Here is a 12,540-nt window from a genome sequence, read left to right on the forward strand (position 1 = left end):
GGGTTCTCAAACCTTTGTTTCGGTATCTTACATTGTAACCTAACTCATGGATGACTAGTTCAGAATCTAGCCACTTATTTTAGATACATGCGTCCAGGGTGTGAGGACACACACTTCTGCCATGCCTCACAGCCCAGTAGCTGCTGCAGGTGATCACTGACCTGTACCTTTCCCTGATGCCACTCCTTCCTTCAAGGAGGGCCAGGAAGCAGAATCACCACCAACCAGAATGCTGTAGGGAGTCAACAAGACACCTTGCGGTCCTAGAATTGGGGATCTGTAGAGAACTGACTACAAAAATAGCCCCAAACCTAAGAATTGAAAAATCTACCCCTAATGTATTAAGTTACTATTTTTGAGGGGTAAAAGTCAACTAAATTCAACTACTTAACATTCTAAAAAAGACAAAACAATGAACACAGTTTAAAAAAAAAACAACCAGTGATGCTGGGTATGGTGGTGCATGTCTTTAATCCCAGCACTTGGAAGTGCTGTGAGATCAAGGCCAGCCAGGTATACATACACCATCAACGTCACATGGTTTGACGCAACCAGAAGGCTCTCCAACTTTCGCAGTTCAGCACACTGAACATGACAAATCCTTTTAGGACACGGGGGAACCATGCAGTGATCTTGTGCAGGCATTCTCCCTAGGCAAAGGATGAGGAGACAGAAACATGGAGTCTAAGCTCTAATGTACTAGCCCAAGGTTCCAAGATATTTTCCCCCTTAAACAAAATCCCACATATGCTCTTGTGTTACTTAAATTTGTCACCCCTTGAGAGAGATGAGTTTAGCACCAGAGAAGAGACTAATTAAAGTGTTACCATCAATATTTGTATGAGGAGAGGTGATGGGGAGGGTCCATGAGGCACACATGATAAAGCAGCTGAAGAAATGGCCTCTGAAGCAGCACAAGGCCTGTAGCGGCCAGTGTAGCAGGCGAGGATGGGAAGAAAAGTAAAGAGGAGGGAGAGAGGAGCAGGCATCCAACATGCACGGGGAGCAGGTCTCTGACATGGGAGCTGTGTATGGCCTAACGTGAAAGCAATCTGGCAGGCAGCGTGGGTATGTGTGTTAGAGATTTCCAAGAGGAAAGGGCACCTGCTAAAATATTTATAAATCTATCAAGAAAACATGTTTTAAAAATGAAAAATAAACAGATGTACAAGTGCAACTTGAAAGAAATACATTATGTGAATTTGCAAATCAGAGTGGTGAGTGTGTGGGAGACATCATGGGAGTGCGAAAATGAGTACCGGGCCTGTTGGGAACTGTGCAAGTGAGACCAGGCAGGGACAGGTGCTATCCCTGACCACTAGAGCCATCTTCACGACTGACAGCAGAAAAGTGGGCCCAGCAATCTGGCCCTGTCTCCACTGAACCTGGAGGGCTGCCGTGAGGGCTAGCACTCCAACCACCAAGAGAGGAGACTCAGGCTCAGTTCTATTGCAATCCCTTGGTCTAGACACTAGCCCCCGTGGGCCTAACTCATCTAAAAAGTGTTCCTGGCCACCTTCTAAGGGAGGAAAGGTCATGTCTTGGTTAAAAACTTGAAGCTCTGGGCCCAGCATGGTGGTGCATGCTGTAATTCCAGCACTTGGGAGGCAGAGGCAAGAGGATTGTGTTTGAAGCCAGGCTGGTCTATGTAGCAAGACCTTATCTTAAGAACTCAAAAACCCAAACCAAGTCAAACCAAAGAGTCTCTGTGGAGCTCTAAGTCACAGACACACACTGATGAATGTGGATGCTCTTGCTTGGCCCTAAGACACAGCATACTATTTAAGGGTTGTACAATGTTGATGGAGAACTAGGGGCACCATCTTGCTTTTTCAGCTGAACAATATCAGCAAAGTGTTTTAGATATTTGCCTGGTATACCTCTTAGGTTTTTCCTGTTTGTTTAGAAACATACAATTAATTGCATGGGCCAGAATGCTAGTTGTTAAAATCAGGCATATTGGGTAGAAAGTTAGTCTACGACCTCAAGAGGAATGCAGAGCAAGAATCACATCGACACATCTCTAAGACTCACACCTGGCAGGCTTGGCAACTTCAGCCCACAGGCCTTCAGAGACCCACATCCACCAGCAGGATTGCCCTGCTTCCTCAAGTGGCCTAAATTAGTGTGTTGTTGATAAAACAGGATTCGGGCTGGAGATGGAGCTCAGTGTAGATGCTTGCTCAGTATGTGTGAGGCTCTGGGTTTGCTCCCCAGCACTGCAAAAGCAAAGAAACGAAAGAACCACCACCACCAAACCTAAGCAAGCAAACAAAAAACACCAAGGAAAATTTTAGAATCAAGAATTGATGATCTAACTTACCAGAGTTTCTGGTAAGTTTTAGGACACTAGGCATTTCCCGAAAGCCAACAGTGGTCTGACAATGGAGGTGGGAGGTTATTAAGACACTGGTCTTCTTCACCCTTGTCCAACCATTAGTCTAGAGCTGGGGGCCCAAGACACAGACACGTAGAAAATCCAAGACTGAGCAAGAAGCACTAAGCTGGAGGTTAGATTAGGGTTCCCAGGCCAAGCCCCAGTTTAACTGGGGATTCTGAAAATGCAGGCTTTCTAAAGAGGGTAACTTGTCCTGATTCTTAAAGCACAAAGGAAAGAGTGTGAGAAGGAAAAGTAGAGGCATAGACAAGTCAGAGGGCAAACAGCATAGGCAAAGTGCAGAAATTTAAAATAGCAGGACAGGACGTAGTATAGTTAAATCCTACATGATCCTGGACCCCTGCCTATAGAATGAATTGTGGAGGGCAGGGTATGTCTTAAACAATGTTTTTTTGAGAAGCTGATATAGTAGTACATATTTCTGGGATACGACATGCATATGATGTGTGAGGATCAGATCAGGCTAATTATCATTCTACTCTCAGCCACTTATCATCTTATTGTGCTGGGAAGGTTCAGGTTCCTCTCAGAGTTCTTTATTGCATTTATAATAAATTGTTGTGAACTATAGTGAACCTGCTGTGTTGTAAAACGTTGGAATTTGCGCCTATCTATATTTTGGTGCCTGTTATCCAACTTCCCATGGGATAGTCCTTTGTCAAGAAGCCTAGGTTTTACTTTGTAGGTGATGGGAGCTATTGAACATGCAAAGACTTTTCCTGTTTTGGTCAGGCACGTAGCACACACCTTTAATCCTGGCACTTTGGAGGCAGAGGCAGGTGGATGTCTGTGAGTTCAAGGCCAGCCTGGTCTACATAGTTAGTTCCAGGCCATCTGGGGCTACAGGGAGACCGTCTCAAAAAGACCAAAAAACCCCTCAAAAACAAAACAAAAAAAACCCCAAAACAAAAAAAACCCCACTTGTATACTTCTATGTTTTCGATATCTCATCCTCACTCTTAGCATTTGGTCAGCAGAAAGTTCGAACTGAGTGAGGTCAAGTTGTTTCAAAACTACTGTCAGGAGGCAAAGTCTACCTTAATTTATTTCCTGTAGCTTTAAGTTGCTTACTAAGAAGGAGGCATAGAGGCACTATCTCTGACAGTGGAGGAACTTGGGGAGGTGAGGACTTGGTTCCTGAGACAAAACAGTCTTGGGCACTGGGCAGAGATGGCAACTACTTTAAGGCATAATTGAAAACCAAGGCCCCTGGGGCTATTAAGAATGCCAGGAGATAATCTCACTGGGTGATTGTCCCCTGTCAGTAAGTGTCCTATCTCTGCTCTATACTTTTCTGCTAGGAGGCGGGGGAGAGCTGTGGTAAAACACCATTTGAAATCAGACACCTGGGTTTACATTCAACCTCTGCTACATCCAGGGTAGTTATTTCTCTGCATCACAGTTTCCTCTTCTGCAAAGGGGAATGAAATAATACCGAAGTCAAAGGTTAAATGTGATCATCCATAAAAATTATTTAGAAGAACACCTGGCTCATAGATGCATGTGATAGACATCAGGTGTTATGACATACAAATAGAAAATAAAAAGGAGATAATTCCATATGAAACTTGAAGGATATGGCACATCACACATTTCAGGTGCAAATCTCTTACTTCTGTTGAGAATAAACTCAAACTTCCCTGAAGAATGACTCTTCCCTCTACTTCTCTATCTATAACTGATGCAACTTTACTTTGGTCTTGGTCACTTCAGGTTGCTGAGCAACTGTTGGGTCAACTCACCAATTTTCGTATTTCACATTCTAAATTCTGAATACAATCCAGCTTCCTCTTGCGGCAGCGCTGAGCAGCAATGCGGTTCTTACTGCGCCGACGGACGTCATGAATGAACTCTAACTGTTCTGAGGTTAGTTTGTGCATCTTAATCATCATCTGGAAGTCGTTCCTGGGAAGATCTGTGATCTGATCTACAGGGAAAGGAAGTTTGACCTGAAACCAAGAATAACAGAATGGAGTTAGGTAGCTGGAGTGAGATTCTGACAGGTAGAGCTAAAAGATGGTAAAACCTTTTAAAGATGACTACATAACACGGAAACTACTGAAAGCAAATAGTGATTAATTCTTTCTTGTTTCAAATACAAGATGAGATATTTGTATAATCAAACAGTAAGAACACATAAACTAACCTCAGGTGTGTGGTGTGTGACTGTAATCACAGCACTCGGAAGGCTTAATTAGAACTGCTATGAGTTTGAGCCCAACATGGGTTCCATGGTAAGTTTAAGGCCAGTCTGGGCTATATATTGAAATCTTATCTCAAACACAAACAAACAAGCAAACACCAAGAAAACAAAATGCACAAAAAAGCACAAACAAATTATAATGTGGTTATCATTCCTGAGATTTTTTTTGAAGCAAATGGCACTGAACATATTGGAAAATGTGTTACTTTTTCATTGTTGCTGTACTTTTGCAAGCACTCTATAGTTAGTTGAAACCTTACCCTTTTCCACAGACATACAACTTAACTCAGTAAAATGGCCATTTATAGATATCATCTGAGGACTGATTTGAACAGATAGAGTCCTGCACACCTTGGGATCAGTCCTGGTTCTGTTTATGAAGCTCCTGGGAATCCTTAATCTAAGTAATTTCAGCCTTGGGAGGAGGTGGAGGCAGGAGGATCATGAATTCAAGGCCTTTCTTTTAAAAAATATTTTATTATTTTTATGTATATGTGTATATTGCCTGCATGTAGATAAGTGCACCCGTGTCGTGCAATGCCTGCAGAGGACAGAGGAGGCTGTCGGATCCTCTGGAACTGGAATTACGGACAGCTGTTAGCTGCCATGTGGGTTCTGGGATTCGAACCCGGGTCTTCTGCAAGAACAACCAGTGTTCTTAACCACTGCGCCATCTCTCCAGCGCCCCCCCCCCCCCCCGCCTCCAAGGCCTTTCTTGACTACATATGGAGTTAGAGGCCAACCTGGCCTACACCCAGTTCAGATTGTTTCATTTTCCCTCACAATCAAGTTTGCTTTAGATGGGCCAGCAGATGGCACTATAACCCTAAACTTCATGTACAAGACCGACACTGTCTATAATACAACCGTCAGGCAGGTATGTGACTTAAACTTTACCAGTAGCCATATTAAAGAAGTAAAAAAATAAAGGTGAACTGAATTAAAAAAACACACTATCACAATATAAAAATATTTCTAGCCAGGCGTGGTGGCGCACGCCTTTAATCCCAGCACTTGGGAGGTAGAGGCAGGTGGATCTCTGTGAGTTCAAGGCCAGCCTGGTCTACATAGTGAATTCCAGGAGAGCTGGGGCTACAGGGAGACCCTGTCTCAAAAAGACCAAAAAAATTTCTAACATGCAATTTACATAAAAGTTAATAATGGAGTATTTAACATTTTTGTGCTAAATTTTAAATATCCAAAGTACATTTTATTTTACATTTAGAGGCTCACTAGCCATGTGCAGGGTGTGGCTACTAGTCTGGATAGAACTCTAGAGGACTCAGTTGGAGTCACCAGGAAAAGCAATATGGGCCTGGGTTTAACTGATCAAAACATTTCGGTGCGCAAACTAACCTCTCACCAGTGTTCCGATGCTGGAGTGCTGAGGCTGGTTTTCAAAGGGGCTGAGGATGCAGTCAGTCTGTCTAGATACTGGCAGACATGAGGCCTGATCCTGGCACTTGTGCTCAGCTGATCCCCATGCACAAAGGCAAGCACACTAAAGGATCATTCACCTTTCCTGTGGTTGGGTGCAATGTTTTTTGGTTGGGTTACTTCCTAGCTGTGAGCTTGCTCCACGTGGCATTTGTTAAAGGCTCTCAAAGGATGTTATGATTTGAATTCCACATGGTAAACACTATCCCATGACACCAAAACTTTGGCCCCAAACAGAAAAATGGTAGCGCTCTGGGCTCAACACTGCTCTGAGTGCTAAGGATGGGCAGCCAGGACAGATGGCTCCTTGTCAGGGCTCGGAAAAGCCTTTGTCTGTGGGGCTGTGTTTGCACAAGGTTTATAAGGATAGGGAAGAATGTTTGATTTCCCTTTTATAACCTTTGGATAACAAACAGATCCTGGATGGTGCCTCAATAGCACAGAGGTCATCTGCTGGAAACACGATGTTTCGACATCATAAAGGTCCTGGTGCTCTGGGCTCATGGAGTCCCTACCTCTGCTGACAGCAGAGCCATTCTGCTTCTGCCCCAAACTGTATTTATTTATTTTCAGAAAGAAAATATACCGACAGTGTAGACCACAGGGAAAGTCAAAAGGGCTTCCATACTGAGAGCTACTGTATTTAAAATGTTCTAGACAGCAAACACAAAACACAATGTAGATAGGACAGAGGGTTGGCAGGAGAAGGGAAAATCAACAACGCTAGTTTCAAAGTCCTTGAAGCAAAAGCAAAACCCATATGAAATTTCAGCAGGGCTGTTGCAATAAAGCTGCTTTTTGAAGAGGGTCAATGGAAAAGAAAACAGTAACCACAGACTTTCTTCCATGTCAGGGGAGGGGGAAGAATCACTCATTCTCGTGTCTTTGTAAAGATCTACTAGTCCTACAGTAAGGAAGAACTTACATTGAGTAGCAGGCAGGACCCAGTCCCTGAGGGGCACACAGGGAACCTTACAGAGGGAAGGTGGTCGGTCCAAGCCAATGGGCATCCCTGGAGATGAGGGAATATTCTCCTTACAAGCTCTTGGGTACCCAAACAGTCTCCATTTGGGGCTGAAAGCAAGGTAATGTGACTGGGCCTTAGTCACTGGTTTTCTTTTTTAACTCACTGGATCCTCGTAGACAGCATAGAACAGACAACCGGCAGGATGAAGCATCCTGATGCCTCTCACCACCACCTGTCTGAGTGGCCTGCAGTTATATTCAGCTTATCACACACCCCTCAGGACACGGAGGATACACGGGAGAAGTGCCGGTGGGATTTGTGGGTGCTGATTGTCTTTAGCCATTAGCCACTTCAGTTTTCAAAGACTCAGGAGTAGCTACTGAGTCAGCAGGCCAAGGGTCAAAGAGGGCAGCACAGGCCACTGCTGTGGTTTGCACAATAATCCACTAAAGTGCTGACCCTTCTCTAGCCTCTGAAACTCAAAGGAAGAGCAGGATTAGAAGTCATTTTTCAGCATCCCCCAAACAATGCTCAGAGGAAGATTAGACCTTCTGGGAGCTGCAGCTATTTAGTGGTCAGTGACATAGGTAACCACCTGCAGTTTGAACAGGGACCTCTAGTCTCAGGATGACAGAGGGCAGAGGAGCTTCTGAATGGTGTATGAAACCTAAATGTACTTCCTCAGCCCATCTGCATGGCCAGACAGAAGGCCTGGACTCAGTTGGCTGGCAGGGCTGCAGGCAGACCTGAGATGCAGTGCTTCCTTCTCACCAAACAGAAAACAGCTTGCTAATAATTGCTCACATCCTGGAGCCTAAACTATCATCCTCTCCCTTTCCATTAAAAATTTAATTAAAAGTATGACTTCTCATAGAAAATTCAAATATGAGACAAAATAGGGAAAAGGTCCTATTCTGAAATGATGCTTCAGTCACTGATAGGTTTCCCTGCAACTTCTCCTCTGCACGTATTTCATGGACTTGTGAATGTGGTACTATACCCATCTCAGCTCACTAAGATTCTGAACACACATTTTATTTGCCTGGTGCTTCTGGTTTGTTAGTGGAGGTTACTGGAAAAGGAGGATGGAGATACAGATTTTGTAGAGAGAGTCAAAAATAAGCATCTGTTTTCTATACACATGCCAGTAGAAGAGTGGTTTGTGAACACTTTCCTATCTCCTTTCTTGGTTTTAATAGCAGATGTGAGTGGAAGTCATGGACACACAGGACCACACTGACAGGATTACCCTGGAGGCTGTGATTAGTGTATTGGCTGTCCAAGACCTAGAAATGTTTCCTGTACCATTGCTCTTCTAGTTTTTAATACCAAGGTCCCATTGTGGCATAAATGTAGGGTACTCGGGATTGGCTACTAAAAAAGTATTAGCTATGTGATGTGAGGCAATGTGGCCTACATACTGGCCTATGTTCTCTCTGTCCTAGAACTCTTTGAGTGTCTGTGAGTCAGACAAAGATAATACTTGCCCATTTAGGTTATAGGCTTGCTATGAAGGATGAAACTGGATAATGGGCAGAGAAAGTGTTTTGAAAAGTTTGAATGGCCTTGTGGGTAAGCCCTATCTTTTTTTGTCAAACAGCTTCCTCTTCTAGGCATGTAGCATTTGGAATTCCAAACAGTGAGAATATTCTAGACAACATGAGAATACTGTTTTAATTATGAATATGGCTGACTTCAATGCTGCCCTTCAAGGTCTTTTTATTAAGCAGCCCAATTACAGACACTTGTAAAAACATACTGATTCACCAAACCACAAAAATGATTGTAAAAATTTTACACAAAAAGTATCAAAGTCATTTGGGAAGGAGTTCAGTGGGAGTGGGGGGGATGAGAGAGGGGAACTCGAGGTGAAAATGACCAAAATGCATTACATACACATATGAATTGTGAAAGAATGATAAAAAATGGTTTAAAAAGTATTCGAGCAGGGCATGGTGAAGCACGCCTTTAGTCCCAACACTTAGGAGGCAGAGGGAGGTGGATCTCTGTGAAATGGAGGCTAGCCTGGTCTACATTGAAAGTTCCAGCCCAGCTGGGGCTACAGGGAGACCCTGTCTCAAAAAACAAAACAAAACCAAAAGTATCAGAAAAAGAAAAAAAAAAGAAAAGAAAAACAACGCCAGCACTTCGTGAGAACAGTAGTCAGGCGCAGCTCTCCTGTAGCACTTCAGGGCTGCTCTGGGCTTTATTTCTGTTATTCTGTCTGCCCATCTCTCTTCCCTCCCTCCTCTCCCCCCATTTTTTCATCTGTTTAACATAGGCCTATGTAGCTCAGGCTAGCCTGGAACTCACTACGTAGGCCAGGTTTGTTTTGAACTTGTGATCCTCCTGTGTCCACCTCCTGAATGCTGGGATTACAAGGCGTATGCCACTATACCTGGTTGCTTTCATATACTTTTATTTCTTTCCACAGGAAGCTTGTTAATAAAGCAAGTCCAACTGATCAGTACTTTTGGTTGTGCAAATATACCACCTTTCTAGTCTTTCTTTACTAAAACCCACAATTATTCAGAAATGCTCATGGAGCTTACTAAGAAGTGTACTAGGAAGGCGATTGTGACTTAAAACAAACTTGGAAACAGAATGCCATACCCATTAGATGGACACATACATACATGGGCAGGGGGCAAGGATAAGGGAAAGTGGATCTTTCATAGCCTACTGGAGGGAATGTAAAAATGGTACTGTCACTTTGGAAAGCAGTCTGACAGTTCTTCAAAAAGCTGAGTATGGGGATTTCACAGGACTCAGCAATTCTACTCCTAGGTGTGCAATGAAGAGACCCGAGAGCTTATCTATAAAAATCTTGTGCTCCAATACTCATGGTAGCATTGTTCAAAATAGCCAGAAAGTAGAACCAACTAAAAGTCCTCCAACCAGTGACAGATCAATAAAACGTGGTGTGGCTTAACAAAATGTACCAGCAGTTAGAAGAAATGATGCTCTGATACATGAAAATACGCCTGGTGGGTCTATCAATGGCAGGGATGATGCTATGCTAGGCAGAAAAAGCCACATATAAAACTTACTGTAAGACTCTAGTGATACAAAATGTCCAGTACGGGTAACCCTATAGAAATAGAGGCAGATAGTGGCTGCCTGGGGTGAGCTATGAGAGCATCTGCTACTGGGGAAACTACTTCCTCCTGGGGTGAAGAGAATGTACTAGAGCTAGACATTTAGACAACACTGTGAACACTGAAATTTTCACTCCAAAACGGTGAATTTAATGGTATGGGGAATTATTTTTCAATAAACATGAACTTGTATGATATATACATATGTACATATAGATACATAAAATGCAAACATTACACACATACATGCAAACTTTCCCCATTCTCCCTTCCTCCAACTTTGCTGCCAATCTCATCCTATTCTCTATATTGATTTAATTATTTATATTTGTGAAATAATGGAGGTTGTTGTTAGCATGCTGTTTTGTGACATCTCTCACTTAATATGACTTATCTTTTTTTCAATCATTGGAAAAGTTCCCAAGGTAACTTCTTAAGGAGTTCACAAGCCCAGAGACCATAAAGAAAAACCCAATTCCTTAACCACAAATCTTACAATTTTCTGTATGGAAATTATACTATAAGAAAATAAGGAGACTAGGAAGCATAGTCACATCTATGAGAAAGGGTTAATATTACTAGCACCAAGGACTAAGATTCTTATAAATTGATTTAAAGGTTCAACAACACGAAATTTGTAAATTGGAAAGGAAATACAGATGATGGAACACATAAAATGAGAGGTCAACCTCACCAGTGTCACCATTTTCTCCTCCATCAAAACAGCAGAGATTCAAAAGACTAGTGTCAACTAGTGATGGCAAGGATAGAGGAAACAACACTTCTTAGTTGCTTCAACCTGGCAGCAAGGTTAATTAGGCAGCATGATCACTAGGTACAACCTTCGACTTACCTGTGGGTCTATAACCCACAAAAATAAAAGCACAACTAATAATGTTCACCAAGTGTTTATCATAGAGACTTTTATAAAACTGGAGACAACTAGAACACCTGTTGATGGGTGATAGCTGAACAAATTATGATTTTTGGGGACCGTGATATTAAAGAAGTCCATGTTGGTGCTATTTGACTAAGTGGAAAACCTGTATATTGTGGACAGCTATGTGCAAAAAGAAGGCTGTTGAGAATTATACAATACAATGCCATTGAAAAATGCATATCACCAGAGGCACAGGGAAACCTGTTAAATTTGGTATGTTTGGGGCTAGATATACTGTATTTTAAGTACATGAAAAAGTAAGTGGGGACCGGGGTTATAACTCCATGGGAGAGCATATGCTTAGCATGCATGAGGCTCTGGGTTTGGATTTGATCCCTAGTACGTACACACACACACACACACACACACACACACACACACAGAAGCTGATTATTGATAAAGAACAACTTTGTACTAATTTAAGCTTTTTCAAAGCTAGGGAATAATAAAAAAAGGATGGGGGAAGTCAATGCTTATAAGCCAGGACAGTTTTTTTTTTCTTTTTTTTTTTTTAACATGGTTATAAATCTTACAGAAGGTAAGCATCTTTCTTTTGATCTAACATTTTGGCTCTTTACAGAGGTAGAAGCAGCTGGAAAGGAGTGTCTTAAATGTTAAACTGGTGACCAGGATGAGGAGGAGCCTGAGGTTTGGTTTCTGACTGGTGTCTCCTTGAAGTTTATTGGAAGAGGAGGCACCCGGACCCCACCCAAGAGTAGTCTGGGGCAGAATCCAAGAGTTAGATGCTGCCTTTTTTTTTCTGGATCAGTTCAAGAAAACAAGTTATGACTCATGGGGAATTCAGTATATTCTTGGACAATGCTTTCACCAAGGTCAAGTAACTCTTGAAAGCAAGTTACTAACTCCCAGAGGGACCATCATGCTGAGGGCTGGAGGCAGTTCTTGGAAAACTTAGCCTCTTCTACTCTAGAAGACTAAAATGTCAAACAGGGGAAACCCTCGATTTTACTACCATTCTCCTGCCCAATACAAACTGCCAAGAGGGGCAGAGAGTGACTCATGAAATGGCAGGGAGCTCTGGCAAATGTTTCTTTTACTGCTTATGAATGCACACAGATTTTTCTGAAGAGTAAAAATAAAAATTAAATGCAGGGGTATTTTTTTTTGAGGGAAGACTAGTCCTGTTCATGACTATTTTACAGGTTGAATGAATCTTCCTTCTGAGTCATGGTTTTCAGTTCTAAGTCAGCTCTTGTCAGTCTGAGGTGGAGACTAACATACATGGTCCAAACAGGAAAACAATGTGCTCTTGTGGATGGCACTGGATATCTGAAACTGACGTTCTTTTAGGATATCTATCTATCTATGTATATCTATATATATATGTCTATATATCTCTATCTATCTATCTATCTATCTATCTATCTATCTATCATCTAATCTATCTATCTATCTATCATCTATCTGTGCCCTGGATCATTAGCTTTTAACCACATATTATTCAATAAAGCTATCAAAGGCTATTAAGCTTGTTTT

At 42.4% G+C, this 12,540-nt stretch overlaps 1 protein-coding gene across 2 annotated transcripts in view; it reads right to left on the reverse strand.

Annotated features, from left to right (window-relative positions):
- Positions 1-12,540, reverse strand: part of Bach2 (BTB domain and CNC homolog 2) — a 388,592-nt gene that overhangs the window by 2,784 nt on the left and 373,268 nt on the right. For both annotated transcript variants that reach the window (XM_008839955.3, XM_029566868.1), the window contains exon 6: positions 4,141-4,347. In XM_008839955.3, coding sequence (XP_008838177.1) covers positions 4,141-4,347 — 207 coding nt within the window. The remainder of the gene's footprint in view (positions 1-4,140; positions 4,348-12,540) is intronic.

Source organism: Nannospalax galili, unplaced genomic scaffold (assembly GCF_000622305.1).
Source record: "Nannospalax galili isolate Female #2095 unplaced genomic scaffold, S.galili_v1.0 scaffold1299, whole genome shotgun sequence".
Classification (NCBI taxonomy): Eukaryota; Metazoa; Chordata; class Mammalia; order Rodentia; family Spalacidae; genus Nannospalax; species Nannospalax galili.